Source organism: Vespa mandarinia, chromosome 13 (assembly GCF_050613455.1).
Source record: "Vespa mandarinia isolate Hongniang chromosome 13, ASM5061345v1, whole genome shotgun sequence".
In the NCBI taxonomy this organism is placed as follows: domain Eukaryota; kingdom Metazoa; phylum Arthropoda; class Insecta; order Hymenoptera; family Vespidae; genus Vespa; species Vespa mandarinia.
This window is the reverse complement of record NC_140822.1, coordinates 235,372-251,110: the sequence shown is the minus strand read 5'-3', so window position 1 is coordinate 251,110 and position 15,739 is coordinate 235,372. Positions and strand designations below refer to the sequence as shown.

At 42.9% G+C, this 15,739-nt stretch overlaps 1 protein-coding gene across 5 annotated transcripts in view; it reads left to right on the top strand.

The window, feature by feature from the left end:
* The window catches only part of bru3 (CUGBP Elav-like family member bruno 3), a 412,883-nt gene that overhangs the window by 335,002 nt on the left and 62,142 nt on the right, over positions 1-15,739 (top strand). Inside the window, exon 1 of one of the 5 annotated variants that reach the window (XM_085661020.1) lies at positions 6,781-7,010. The exons of 2 other annotated variants lie outside the window; for them this stretch is intronic. Coding sequence is in view for 2 of the 3 variants with exons in the window: in XM_085661016.1 (XP_085517142.1) it covers positions 13,041-13,091 (51 nt within the window). In the remaining variant the exon portion in view is untranslated. Of the gene's footprint in view, positions 1-6,780; positions 7,011-12,428; positions 13,092-15,739 lie in introns of those variants that run through there. 2 more of the 5 variants (XM_085661016.1, XM_085661017.1) reach the window with 2 other exon arrangements.

The following is a 15,739-nucleotide window of genomic DNA, read 5'->3' as shown; positions in this document are numbered from 1 at the left end:
AACAAGCAAGATCGATACCTCTCCGAAGAACTTCAATTTTCGGCACACTGTACAGGATCAGTTCGAGCAGAGCATAGTTAAGTCGAAGAAACGAGCCGGCCTGAATTTAGCGTGCGCTGATGGGGAAAAAAGGTCCGACTAGATAAGGAAGAATTAGTAATCGTGAAAAAGGCGAGCTCGTGCACTCGCTAGATCGTTCTCTTCCCCTTTTTCTCTTTACGCTCGTTCGTTCTTTCTTCGTTATCTCTCGTATACGTCAAGACGATCTTGATATACTACCTAGAACGTTGCCAAACGTTACGTTCGTTACCGACAGCGTCTACGAGCCTTGTGCATGAGACGGAGTAATTATCGCGTGAAAGACGCCCTTCGAAAAGGGGCTGGTTTTCTTCTATCTTTGTCTCTCTCTCTCTCTCTCTCTCTCTCGCGCGCGCGCTTCATCTCCACAAGACATGTGGCATAATTTTTGTCCGAAATGGCGTGAGTGCACGCGTGTATAATTTGAAGTTACGGTTAATGAGTACACGAGGGTCGTGACGCGGGCTTAACACGAACATAAAAAAGGAACAACGAAGAAGGGAATAAAAGAAAGGAGAACGGAGAGGCCGTAGAAGAAATTCGTTCTCTTTTCTAGATTTCGAGTATATTTTTCTAGCATTTATAAAACGCTATGGTATTTACGAGAAGAAATCGTAAGAACTTTAAAGATGGTATAAGTTGTGACGTTATTGAAACTTTAATGAACGATTGACGTGTACTTTTTTTTTCATTTTGCTTTCATCTTAAATAAATCGAGGAATAACACACAGTGTTCTTATCAGAATGACCTGTTTATTGGAAACTTTGTATACAGATAAAAAAAATCTACGAAGCATTTTTATCTATCGAGTCAATTTCATCGAGATAAAAATACAGCATACCTATTCACCAAAGTGGACAGTAGTTTATAGATAGACGCCAGACAATGAAACTTTGAGTTTTCAGAACAGAGTTCGAATCCACAGACGGTATTTCTACAAAAACAACGAGGAGAACAAAAGAGAGAGAGAGAGAGAGAGAGAGAACGAAGTGACGTGTGGAAGAGGAAAGTTTCGAAATGGTCGCGAGTCCTCACGCGAAAAATATTGCCGGGCATCCATCTTGGACCCTCATCAAGAGGGGTCTCGGAGGGTCTCTTCCAGTCGTTACAGCCTGTCACGTTGGGTCACTCAAGGGTCAACGACACCCGGAGGAGCTCTCGCAGCTCGTCGCTCATTCACGGCCGAGTTATGGGGCTGCCTGCCGGCCACGTTGTTTTCGCAATTCACTTTTAATACGTCTCTGGGCGCCGTCATTATCGTCTGCCGCCATGTGCAAATTGTTCGTGGCCGTTTTCTGTATGGGTATATAAACGTCCTGGACAATCGTGACCCTCATATGAAGCATTAAATACAGCTAGGACTGCATGTGCAGCGTGGTGTGCAACATCAGAGTCTGTGCTTGTTAATATTGCAAACATACGAATATACTTTTATCATCCATCTTGAATTTTTAATTATTTCTTTTCTTATAAAGAGCATCTAGTCACAGAGACGGATCGGTTAATATATTAAAAAATACTTGTTTTCTTTTTTAACGTGGAAAAAAGACTAACGTTTCTAAACGGATCTATCATTAATAACTAGAGATTAACAAAGGATGTTGTTAAATATAAAATGGTTTTTAAATGAGATTTTTAGAACCGATAAGATTCTGAATAACACTCTAAGGTGTTTTAATAATTTTGTATCTGGCACGATCGCAAATTATCTCGTTGATGCACGAGCAAAGCTGTAAAAGTTTTATTTACATAATTAAGTAAGTAATCCTCCGGTAATCACCTCGAAACTTTATTCCTTTGATAAGGCCTACCCTTTTCGGTCGTAGATGAGGGTTAATATAAAATAAATAGAGGTATACAAAATATTGCTACTTCGTTAAGAAGTATAAGGTACTTTTGATTGAACTTGCTCTTCACGTTGACCTCGAAAGATCGAGCAAATAGAACGCCCGGCCGTCCTTCAAGTAATAAGATAGCCTTTGACCATTTCTTTCCTCTCCCACGAGCGAAAGTAATAACGCTCGAAAAAAAAATACTCTCTCCTTCGAATTTTATTATTTCACCTCGAGTGGTCTGCAACATTATCGATGTAATGGGATATAAAATATATAACAATAACTACTAAAATAGGAAGATAAGTCGATCATTGCAATGCGTGATTATTTCATTCTGTATGGCATAGAATAAAAACGACAAAAAGGCCGATATTCGAGTCGAGAATCGGGACAAAGATAAAACAAACATTATCAAAGACTATTTCCGATTTTTTTTTTTCTTTTTTTGAAACTCAATTTCACGCGTACACTTTCAATGAAAAGTGGAAATGCAATAGTGACTTCGTTCCTACGATCGTAGAGTATCAACGTTCCGATCGAGCTTACGAAAAGAACGTTTTGGATCAAGCACCCTCGCAGGTTCCCCCTTCGTTTGTTCTCTCTTCAACCCCGTTTCCACGCTTTTGGGCCAATGTGTTTTCGAACGAGATGCTCGCTCGCTCGCTTGCTCTCTCTCTCTCTCTCTCTCTCTCTCTCTCTCTCTCTCTCTCTCTCTCTCTCTCTCTTTGTCCCCCCGCAAAAGTGGACGAATCGATATATGGTGGCTAGCAGCGCGCACTGCGCTATACGGAAAAGTGGATTTCGATAACCTAGTGACGCTCTATTGCATTTTTATTCAGTTTCACGGGCATTAAGCGGCAATCTGATTACGACGCGTCGCGGTGGATGGAACGGCAAAGTGATTCGGCTAGGAAAAAAAAGATGTCGAACAAGAGCGTCGAGTCTGCAAAAACAAAATATGGGGTAAAACTAGTTGACATTTCGTAAGTTCAGTCATCGTCACGATTTCTTGAGAAAAATAAACAAAGATAACGTATATAGATAATGTAAAGTGAAACATTTTTGATCAAACGTTAATATATTCGGCATAGCACAGATAAAATAGAATACGTATTTTCTAACGTACATATGACCCGCAAAATTCAATCTTTTGGTTCCTGTCGGATAATACGAATGACTTAAATTCATGGATTTAATAAGAACCAGTATTGCGTCGAACGATTATAATTTTCGTGATGATAAACGTGGTTTATCAGAGCACGAACAAGTGGTCGTTAGATACGGATACGAGGTCGTAGACCGTGCGTGCGAGCGATGAGAAAAAGATAGTAGAAAAATAGTGCGTGATAGAGTTGAAAGAAAAAGAGAGACAAAGAGTAGGGTCGAAAGAGGGTGGCAGGGATAGAAGAAAGTAGAGGGATGAACGAAGGCGCGAGCTGAGGCAAGAGGGGTAAATATTACATAAGATAGTATCCCTCCCTTTTCTCTTTGGCTGCAAAACCCGAAGATATGTCCCTCTAAGTCGATATCAGTTGCCCTCGATATCTACCTCTGTCTCTCTCTCTCTCTCTCTCTCTCTCTCTTTGTCTCTCGTTCTCTTGCTATCTCTCTTCCGTACCCTCGAGCCAACGACGATGCCATCCTGACAGCCTCTTTCCGAAGGCCTAGTCCCACAGCTATCATCTTGCTCTCTCTCCTTCTTCCCTATATAAAGTAAGTGCCCGTAAGATATTTCATCTACCTACGCGGCAAGACACAAGCACCCCTCTCTAACCATTCTGCCCTAATTCCAACATCTTCGAATTAAGGGTACGAACGTGAGAAAGAACGTATCACGTACACGGAATTCCTCGTTCGTAAACCGATCCTGAAAGATGCGTGCGGAAATTAATATCGAATATATTTCTTTTTTCTTTTTCTCACGAATAGTCGCTTGTGTTTCTACAAACAAGTACCTTATGTAGTAAGTAGTAGTCAGAGTATGAGTGTGGCGGCACTTGTCTTATGGATTTGAATGTCGTTGCCCTTCGAACATAGAGAAGGAATATAAAGAGAACGACGCAACCTTTGTAATGACGATTGTATTATAGTCTATCTAGCGGTCAATATTCTCTCCTATATTACTTGCTCGTATTTTCGATTCAGCAAGTTTCTATGGAAATTATATTAGGCTTTTCCTTGACGTGGAAAAGTATTCGCCTTTACATTTCAAGGGTAAATATTATTTTTTTCATCTTCGAGAATCATCATTGCTTGTTCCTAATCGTTGTTGACCACATCTTGACATATTTGAACATTGAGAATAAGTCGACAGCAAATTATCATTTGCTTCTTCAAGTATGACAAAGAAAATGAGAAAAGCTGCACCTGACCTCGGTTGTTCTAGCGATATACTTTACTTTTTTGCATTCAACGATCGTGGACTTGAAATAAAAAAAGAAACGATGACATTATGTCTGCGCGAATGAACACGAGTCTCGCTTTTTCCATCCTAATGGGTCTTACTATTTGGTTAAACGCTCGTTTAACGTTCTGCTGAGATTTTTGGGATAATGTAATAAATTGATTGATTCCAGAATAAGACTTTTTATCTTTTTGGAAAACAATCGTTTCTCGTATGGAATAAATCTGATTGGATATATGTCACGCGTTACCATCGACTATCGTTTAATTGTACAGCATATTAAATTCGTAGCATTTAATATTTACGAGTTTATTTCCAAAGGAGAGAACGTACGAGGATCATACGTCATTATTTTTCAAGCAACAATTACCCTTTCTCGAAGTTGTAATTTGCGCGATGCATACACTTCCGCTCGATACAGACTCTAGATGGATGAAAAGGACAAAGGTCTTGAACACCTGACCTCGGCTTGTTTCTTCCATCGGCTCTATCTTTTTTTTTCTTTTTTGCCGTCGGTGCGATAGCGGCGACGTAATCGCGAGAGAAGAAGAAAACGGCAGACAGACGAACGGTTCACTACGACGACAACGACGACGACGACGACGACGAGGACGTAGGGAGAACTCTAGTTTCCTCTCTCTCTCTCTCTCTCTCTCTCTCTCTCTCTCTCTCTCTCTCTCTCTCTCTGTCGCTTTTTTGTGTGTTAGCCCACGAATATACACGCAGGGGCAGAACCGGCCGCGTACATAATGTATGAGTGACGCGAAAGCCCGTCATTTCAAGCCGCACAGCCGCTTTCCTTTTGTGACATCGATCTGGTGGTGTCTCAATAATTCAGTGCGGGAACGGCGCAAGGCGTACAGTAGTAGCACGACGACCACTGGCAACATCGACGGTACCACCACCACCAACCTCCACCTCTATCTTCTGTCCTCATCCCTTCCATTTTCTGCTTTTTTTTTCTTCTCCGTCTTCTTCCTTTTCTTCGACACGATACACTGACCAGCGATGCTAGCGAGCAAAACCTTTCTACCTTATTTTTCTTTCTATCTCTTTCCACTTCTTTGCCAACCTTCCATATACGACGATCCTAGTAGGAACGTTCGAGCTTAACAGCGCCACTAACATCTCTTCCGTTGTCTCGCTTCAACAGCAACGCCAACCCTTCCTTCCAACGCATTTACAGAGCGTCGCGCATACACATGCATTCGAGTACGCACTGACGAACACCTTCTCACCACGGTCCGTCGGGCACGCGACCTCGACAATGCCACCCCTTCGTGTCCGGCTGTCACTGGCAAACGAATGGCTATGGGGTAACGACAAATTAACGCCGAGAGCCTCCACCGTCCGCTCTCGATACACGCGGGCGCACGCGTTCTTCTTTGCTACGCGAGAAGCTCATTATTTGCCCGGATGATTTTGCGGAATAGACATCATCTTTCTTGAATTATAAGAACGATAATTCCATCGGCAAACCAATAGAGTTCATCGCAGACAAATTTTCCAGGCTAATCGAGAAAATATCTTTTTTTCGCTCATAGCTTGTTATAGAGAGAGAGAGAGAGAGAGAGAGAGAGAGAGAGAGAGAGAGAGAGAGAGAGTACCTTGAAAAAATGCGTTATGATATTATGATAGAGTTAGCCCCTTTCTAAGAATAGACTTTAGTCTAGTTTTTTTTTTAAATACTGGATAAGGTGGTGTAAAAATAAGATTGCTTAGACGCAAAAGTTAAGATCAGTGTAAAAAGGTATTGTTGGTAGCGCATTATACGATCGGACACTCACCGCTACGTTCGCGCTATTTGACGTCATTAAAACCTTCCGATCGATAATTGCGATTGCTCATCGCAAACTCCGGAACGTGGTAAACACAGGCTACGCCTTCTAATTTGACGGGTACCTCTGTTTTATCTACAATTTTCTTAACTGTGTCGAGGAGTGTGGACAAAGTGATATCGCGTGACGTTACCTTTATCCCACCTTCGATCGATATTATACGTGTGTTCTCGCGAAAGGAAGAAAAGAGAAGGATAGAAACGTTTAAATATACCTCGAGTCTTATTAAGCGTCTTTTTCACGGGCAATGCATTATTGTAAAATATCAGAGTTGTTAGTATCTTATCATATCGGGCAATGAAAAATTATAATTCAAAACTCAAAACTTTTATTACCAAGAAATGAAATGAAATTGCAGATGGTTAAATCCATTAGGCAGGAGTTTATTGATGAAACGAAGGCCTTCTCGGTACAACGCGAAATAAACTAATCCGATCGGCGAAACATTCTTAAGAATGATTTTCGTCTATTGTTGTTGACATTTGAAATCTCCGCCGTATCGCACTTTTACTTTCAATGACAATCCAATAATGTATCTCTTTGAAAGTATTGTAACGTTTTGAAGGTCGCGACAATAATATCGTTCGACGAGCATTAGTATTCCGGCAGCGCTCGAATTGAGAGGTCGTCCTTCGAGCGGAATTAATATTCTTAGCGAGCTTGTAATATTATCACGAATATTTCATTAAATAGATATAAATCGTTCTCGAAGGTATACGTCGGTATAAATGAAGAAACACGAAATCTCGTTTTCATTTGAGCTACATATAGTTACGATTTGAAGTTACGAATTTTCTATAATTGAGGTAATTCTACGATGTATCATCGGGCAAGGGGACTACTCAACGAATACGGTAAGGTGCTTAAAGTTTTACCTCTCTTTTACAAGCTCTTATAAATTTATTTTTCCAATGATTATAAATATAACGATCGTCGACGGTAGAAACGGATGGAAATCGGGTTACAATTATCTCTCATATTAGTTCCCATTATATGAAACTGTACTCTATTGTAAATTGTTAGTAAGCATTCCATATTTAAATCCTATTACAAACGCTCATAATACATGTTATAGTCATCGTCAATGATGACTTTTAATATCAAAAGAGCTTTCGAAAAGAAATCAAATATACGAATCAATTGGTGGGAATCAGCGTGAATCGAGGATATAATGAGATATATTTATTTGTGCCTGAATAAATATCCTAAAAGAAGATTTTTAACGTGTAATGTTATGTCTGATCTTTTGTCAGAATGCGAATAACAGAATAATATTAATATCGTACAACGAATAGAGATCATTGTACTTTGTTTAGCCGGTCTGACTTCTCATGCACCTGGACTCGAAACTTCCCCTTCCGTTTTCCACGCTACGATACACCTTTGAATAAAATCGTCTATGTCCGGTCTTATATTCTTTCCCTTTTCTCGAATAGGGTTAGCTTAAGAGAAAGAAAAAAATACTAAGTCAAATATTTTGCATAAAATCACGTCAGTTCTTACTGAAACTGATTTATTAATACGATGGAGAAAGATTGTATAATTAAAGAATCCAGATTGAAGAAATTTTCATCATGTATTACAAAATACATCCTTGTTGAGATAGTTAAATAAAGAAAAGGCAAGTGAAGGAGAGCTAAACTTCCTCGCGATATTAAGAAAAAGCATTAACTCTCGGAGCAAATTAACGCAACAAAAATTACCGGAGAAGCAAAACGAAAGGAAATCGGTAGAAAACTGGAAGCGACGTTGTAAGATAAAGGTCAAGAGTCGTTTTAGCAAGAAGATAAACGAGTACAGCGATCGAGAGGAGGTAAGCAAAAGTTTCGCAAAGACGACGGATAAAAATTGAAGCCAAGTAGAGAAGGTAAAACGGATAGAATGAGCAAGAAGGATAAGCTAGAGAGAGAGAGAGAGAGAGAGAGAGAGAGAGAGAGAGAGAGTGTGTAGAGGGCGCTGAAGAGTCACAAAGTGAAGGGTCGATGAAGCAAGTAGGTAAGGGCAACGAGTTATGAAGGGTCGCTAATCGCGGACTTGGATACCGGGAAACCGGGTAAAAGGGGCCGCCATGGGTCGAGGGTTCTGCTCTTCGTCCACCATCGTATCTGCCTCGAACGTTCTGCTTTTCTCTCTCTCTCTCTCTCTCTCTCTCTCTCTCTCTCTTTCTCCTTTACAGCTTATACGATGTATGAATAACATTTCCCTTTCTCTCTCTCTCTCTTGACATACGTATCTTCGATAATATCTTCCGTGATCAGATTTCGCTATATGTTTCGGAGACCACTGTTTTAACTCGTATAATTTTTGTATCACCCTAGGCGGCAGTAAAAACAGACTATCCTGCCCCTCTTTCCTGTATCTTCACATTACGAAGTAACTTTTATCTTACTCTCATGCGCATTATGCATGCATAATATACTATATTGAGAAAGAGGAAGAGAAAGAGAAAGAGAGAGAGAGAGAGAGAGAGAGAGAGAGAGAGAGAGAGAGAGAGAGAGAGAGAGGATTGTGTGCGTATACGAGACGGAACTTTCAAATTTCCGAGTAGATAAGACGACCGAATCCCCGCAAATTCATTATCGAGGAAAAGGAAAATAAAAGAAATCCTCCATTGGAGAGAAATACCTTTTTCTTTTGAACGATAGCTAGAAATGAGCTTGAGATAAGATAATCTTCTTTTGGCGTTCTCTTTTGGAAAATCGATTTCGCTCGCGAAATAAATATTCGCGATTGCGGAGTTTTTCGAAACAAAGAGGACTAAGGGGTGAGTTTGAATCTTGAAAGGAAGGTGCAGGTGCAAAGGGTTTAATCGTCTTCGTATGGTTCAGAGAAAGGATTCGAGTGAGGTCGAGTGGATGGCTGCTTGTTGTTGGTCGAGGATTCAACGTAATTTATGGGAAATCGATCGACTGGCATCGAGTTGCATCAGCGTGACATAATCGCACGCGATCGTTTACGACACGTCGAGCTGTCGTATTAATGCAAGCGTCCGACCGACAGTGCCCGGACGTAACCATTGGCATCTTCGATCTCAAGGACGCTTTTCAGCCTTATCTCGGTTCTCCAGCCGGTGTCTTTCCTTGCGTTCTTGCATATACGATAAGGATACAAAAGTTTTCTGTTGTTTACTTCCTTAAGAAAGATTAGAGTTTTTCAAATCTAAAGTATAAAGATAATGGATGATGATTTTCAATACCGATCTATCCTACGTTCGAGAACTCGGACTGACAGTGAATTAACATTACGTTCGTTTCAAACTAGTTGTAAAATCCTATTAAAAACATTTCAGCAACAAGCCGTGTCGTCGAAAATTTCAAACTCGATAGGTTTGCTTGGACGAAACAGAGTAGATCCCTTTTTTCTCTCTTTTACTTTAGGTTCGTGCAATGCCCTCTAACTTTTCGCCATTCTCGTGCGAAGAGATTGATCGCGTGATCCATAACGGGCCATGGCGGGTCCCTCACTTTCCATATCGGCGTTCGAGTTTTCAAAGTCTTTTCCAGACTTCATCGTCCCGAGGCGAAGTTCCCTCGAAGTCATCAAAAAGCAGCAACGCGACCGTTGGAGTTTTCCTTAGGCAACTTTCACTCGGTCGTCCTCCGTCACATCTCCGTCTCTCTCTTTCTCTCCCCTCCCCCCTCTCCCTCTCTGTCGTCCCCTCTTTTTAGGCTCTCTCAGCTCTCACCCCTTTACAGCTAAGTAAATACTTCGCCCTAGTGAACGAAGGGCACACCGAAACACGTTTCTGACTTTCCTCATCGTGGACTCGTCGATTCTGAGTCTCTTTTCCCCTTCCTTTTTTCGTCATGACAGCTTTCGTATCGATTTCCTCTCGGACCTCTCTCGAGGGCTCTCTATTCATCCTCCTCCTCCTCCTCCTCCTCCTCCTATCCTGAATCGACAAGTTACGCAAGACGGATCGCTGGCTAGAGATCGCGCGAATTCGCGTCACTTTTTCAACGCAGACGCTTAATCCGTATTCTTCTGGCAGACTTGTGAGCCGATGGCTCGGGACATAATTCGTTCGATTTCAAAAAATGGCCCACCCTTTACACCCCATCGTATTCCCTAACATCCATCGATACTTAACGAATCTTCTATAAGATGAATCCCGTTACGAGCTGCGATTCGTTAAAGCCAGTTCCAGGATTGAAAACGATCATTCCTCGTCTTTAGCAGGCTTCACCAAGACCTTTTGGTTTTTAGGCCAAGAATTGGTGCAGCGGCTCGAATCGTTCCATCTAAATCCACCATTATCGGAACTCTTGCCGCCTCCGTAGGAAGCTACTCGTGAAATCGACGATAACGAAGAAGAACCGTTAGTAGGCAAAAGGTTGAGGATATCGTCGAGAGGGCAAAGGTAGCTTCGAGGGTAACTTGGGTGAATCCTGGAAAGAAAAGGAAAGACTGGAAGGGAGGAAGAAATAGACAGATATGGAATCGAGCGTAACGTCGAAAGAGCCGGGAGCAATTTCCGGTGGCTTTTGTACGCCCTTTAAAAACGCGAGCTGCGGAGGATGGCCAGAGAGAAAGAGGAAGAGAAAGAGAAGGAGAAAAAAGGGAAAAAAAATGGGAGCACGGGAGATGGCGGGTTGGAGGAAAGCGGATGGAGAGTTTTGCGAATGTTCCTACGAGAGATCCTTTTGAACCAACAAATCCCCGAACGAAAGCAAGGAAGGATGACGAGAGGTTAACCGTGCTGGTCCTTGTACGTTTCTTCCCTCTATCCTCGTGCATTACTTTTCCTTTTCCTTACTCTTTCCCCTTTCGATTCTTCCAAGTTTATACCCATCGGACGCATGACTCGTGATAGAGCAAGATTTTGAATAAATCGTACCGATCGTGTGCCGTTTGGCTTTTAGCTGAGACAGAATCATCTTTTAAATTTCGTAAATTTCGACGAGTCGTCTGTTCCGAGCGGCTTGTAAAATCGATCGACTGACTCTGGTCCTCTTCGTTCTTTAAATAAAACAAAATACTAACGAAAAAGCTTCGGCAAATCTATAAAAGCAAAAGAAAGAATGGAAGGACATCATAGCTTTTGAAGCTCTAAAAGCTTAGCACTCAAAGGATTAAACGTGTTGCGCACCGATTGGTCACTGTTTATTTTAAAACTTTACTTTGAATTTCGAATCGGCGGTCCTCGTCCAGTCACAATCGACTCTTTTCGACCATGTCTTTTCCGCCGTGCAGATAAGAAGATAACAACTTTGTACCGTGATGAAAAAAATTATTCGTGTCGAGGTCGAATCGTTTTTTCCCGGGTAAATTTCTTTCAGCCTAAGCTCATTCATTACGTTTCTCTTTCCGTTCTTTGAAATATCTTTCTTAGAAAAACCACGGATTCGCCCAAATACGTACACGCACAACAGACGCACACGCACGCGCGCGCGCGCGCGCACACATATATTCTCTCTCTCTCTCCGTCTGGTCTCGGTTGAACATCCCCGTATATTCGAACGATGCGAGAACGTTCAAGGCCGCGCACAAGACCCTCGCCATAAATAAAATAGCTTCCCTTGTCGCTTCCCGCGATCGTCGAAGTCAACATCGCAGAAAAGCGGTAGGTATAGCTAACAGATCTCGTTGTATCTCTTGTCCTTTTTCCATTGTGGCTACTCTCGGAGGAGATATTTCTAGGTGCTTTCGTCAATACGTCGAGTCAATTTACCATGTAAATAGATAAACTATATTTAGGAAATAAAAAGGAAACAAAGAAAAAAAAGGAAAAAGAAACAAAAAAGAAAACTGTCCTTTGTACTTTTTCAAAGCACCACACTCTTGCCCGCATCATGGATATTCTTTTCTTCATTCTTTTTCGTGGACCACGAGGTACGGCGACGGTCTAGGGAAAAGTTTAGCGTTCCTTTGATTGGCCGAACGCTAGGGAAACGCTCTATCGATATCAGGGGAGGAAGAGAGAAATGGACGGCGTCCTGTAGAGAAGGATAGAGAATGAGAAAGAGGGATGGTAGGAAAAGGCGAGAGAGCGAGGGTCCGCAGCAACGAAGGGTGCGTGGGTTTTCTCGCAAAGGGTGCGTAGATCCAAAGAGGGGGACGCTCGTAGGGGATAAGAGGGAGACGCGCGCGAGGAGGAAGGACGGGGAGGGGGAGGGGGGTTTAGGAGGGAGGGGACGAAGCAGCAGCAGCAGCGAGGAGGGTGGGGTAGTGGGGGATGAAAGGGAGAAAACTAGAGGGTGCGTGTAGGCCTGGGGAATCAGTCGCGGACGAGCTGCGTTCGGGGTTTTATCTATAGCTCTGTCCCCTCCGTCTTCTTTGCTCTCTCGCTCGGTTCTCCCGCTCTCTCTCTCTCTCTCTCTCTCTTTCTCTCTCTCTATCTCTCTCTCTCTCTCTCTCTCTCTCTCTCTCTCTCTCGTTCGCTCGTTCGCTCGCTCGCTCGTTCGCTCGTTTTTTCTTTCGCCCTTTTCGGTGTGAGCTGCGCGCGCGCGCGCGCGCGGGCAGACACCGTGTGCACCGTTCCCGAGAGAAGGTCGTTCCTGTGGGATATCAGGAGCGTTAGCTTCTGTGGTAAACAGAAACGAAGAAGAAGAAGAAAAAGAAGGAGAAAGAAAAGAAGAGAAAAAGAGTTTTGCGTTTATCCATTGAGAAATTGTGTTACGACTTTACCACCGTGCAATATTTCTGTGAAGTCAGGAGATCCTACAGTTTTTATTTCTTTTTGGTGAGAATTTATTTCGTCGACCGACAGAGTACCGCGGAGAGCGTCAGACCGCGTCGGGACAGCGTCAGATTGTGATACAGTGCGTTTTCCTTGCGCATCCTCGAAACGTGCGAAATTTGTTCATCCTTCCCTACTATCTATCTCGAGCCGGCCACGCGGTCGGCGCTACTGCCGGATCTTTTTCCTTTCAAAACTGGCACCAATGGTTCACATTTTGGAAGTGGTGTCGTCGCGTCGGAACGACATGCAAATGGTGAGTGTTTTGTGTCACGCATCTTATTCCTTTTGTCGTCTATGAGAATCCATCCGTATTATTCGTCGCTTTACTTTACGTTCGCGTTCTTTTGCCGCAAGAAATATCGTTCCAATTAAAATCCACCATCGCACGTGGCCGGCCATAAGAAGTTACATCGCTTTTCAGCCCTATCGGACGTTAAATATGCTCGCGAATATCGGAAAAAAATAACGAATATACTTTCCTTCGTAAAAATTTATTGGGCCGGCGCTCTCTCTCGCTCGAATGGGAGCTGAGGAATGCCGATGAATGCGCGAATGTCTTGGAAAGAATGAAAGGGATCGAGGAAGGATCAGATCATAATGGTGGCAGCGAACGTCGTTGGTAATCCCGATAGGCGCGCGCGCGCGCGTGAATATGCACGCTGGCTTTACGATCCGTGTTCGATTTCCGCGCGAGCACGGATCTTATCAAGGAGGCGCTGTAGGAGGAGGAGCCCTTTAACGCGACCGCTACTCGTAAAGTATCTTCTCCGTTTGTGTTTACTTGCGTGAGACTATTTCTGGCAACTCGCTCGGCCGAACGTTACGTTATACTACGACCATATGTTGTTTCTCTGACCAGCCTTCACACGTAACGCTTATAATAACGTTTCCCGGTTCCCCGTCGTCCAAGCGTACATATACGTGTGTACGTGCGTTAGGCGTAAAAAGAGAGGAAACAGCATGGGGGAGAGACTCTACATGCAAATGCGCACACGCACGACGTACACGCCTCACTGCATTAAGCGTTACCCCGTGGACACGCGCCGTTTAGGAGGAAGAAAAGCAGCTGCTCCAACGCAGCCAAGTGCTTGGCTTCGTTCGAAAGCACTTTGATCTATCGTATTGGATTATTTTGAAAAATTACTTTTGCGCGTTCCATGCTTGTCCATCGTATATCCTCGTCTTAATGGCTTCTCCTACTTGCCTACTTTTTAAGATTATAATCGTATGTGTACAATTATACTTATTGTATAGATTTGCATTCCTGTTAAAATCTTTAAGAAGAAATGACGATCGTTCATAGGAACGTACTAACGTACTAAAAAAATTTAAGTAATTCTATAATAATTACTACAACTATCTAAATCCGTCTTCGATCGGAAAGAGGGAAAGTATTGAATAATTGTTCGAGGTGAATTTTTTTCGCGACATCACAGTTGGTAGTACACTCGATCACAGTATTAAAAGTTACATCGTACGAGTGAGCCAATAGTACAAATGACGATCCCTCGATAAACGTATAAACGATCTATTATTTTGTCAAAAGAATTACGTGGATCACGTAAAGATCAACTTCGTTCGGAGGATCAACTTCGTAGCTTCAGCTTGGGTTTGGATTGGCAATTCAGTTAACATGGGCGGTCCTCCGACGCTGATATTTCAGGCACGACGTCCATTTATCCCTCACCCTGTCGATTCGCGCACGTCGGTTCCTTCGGCGCCAGCACTGTCCGTCGTCGTATATTATACGGGCACATACGCGTGAGTGTTTGTATCGGAAACGTCGGACGTTGGAGGCGGAGGAAGAGGAAGAGAAACGCCGGTGGTAGTCCCACCGGTACACATGACACGTTCTCACGAGACGACGAGGATGCTGCTGATGCAGAGTCGTGCATCAATTAATTCAGCAGCACACGTGAATGTGCCGACGCATAGCGTCCTAGTAAATGCGCTCCATCGCCGCCATCGCCGACGCCACATGGCCATACCGCTTCCCAACTCATGTTCATCAATCTCAAATCTTATGCCCGTTATCTGTCCCTTTCCTTTTCTATCGTACGTCTCTCATCCGGTTATGCGAACCAGACTCCTCCCATAGGTCCCTTTAACGAGTCCGACCTGCTGAGAATTCTTCTCAGATCGATTCGTTTAATATCAACGAGCTTGCATTGTTGTTTTCTTCAACCTGCTCGGAGGAGAATTTATATTTAGTAGGAAGAATGTGACCGACTCCCCTCGACTCCTGAAAGATGTCGCCGAAAGAAGTCGTTGTTTTATCAGAGAATCATTGGGCTTCGTTATGAACGATAAACGAAATATTGTCTCCGCGTTGCTTATTATAAGAAAGTCCCATAATACCAACGACAGATCCAACGTGGCATAACGTGGACGCGCCCACGATTATCGATCCGAACCAACAAGCAACCCCCTGCTGCATGTTAATAATGACCATCGCGAATTTAAATATCTCTGAGAGCAGATATCTTTGGAAATTCGACTGGACATTGTTAAAAGTGCGATTGCATTATCAAATTGATAAAGGGGAATGATGGTATATGATTGGTATATGGATGGTATATGATGGTATATGGGGATTGAGAAGACTGAGGATTACCCAGGAACTGAGTAAAGTATCTTATTAACTCGAAGAAAACAAGCGAACGTGATGTAATGTACAATGCCTTACGGCGGATACGTTCACTCTCAACTTTTATGAACGGAAAAATTCTATCTTTCATATTAAACATAGCATTATAACTTTGCATTATCTCCTTCTACCTACTTCTTATCTACTTTTTTGGTCGTTGAGCGAACAAAGAGGAGCCTCTTCTATAGCCGTTGACGCGTAACCGACCGTAACGGGTGATCTATTAAATGATCGTAATAATCAGGCAACGGAAA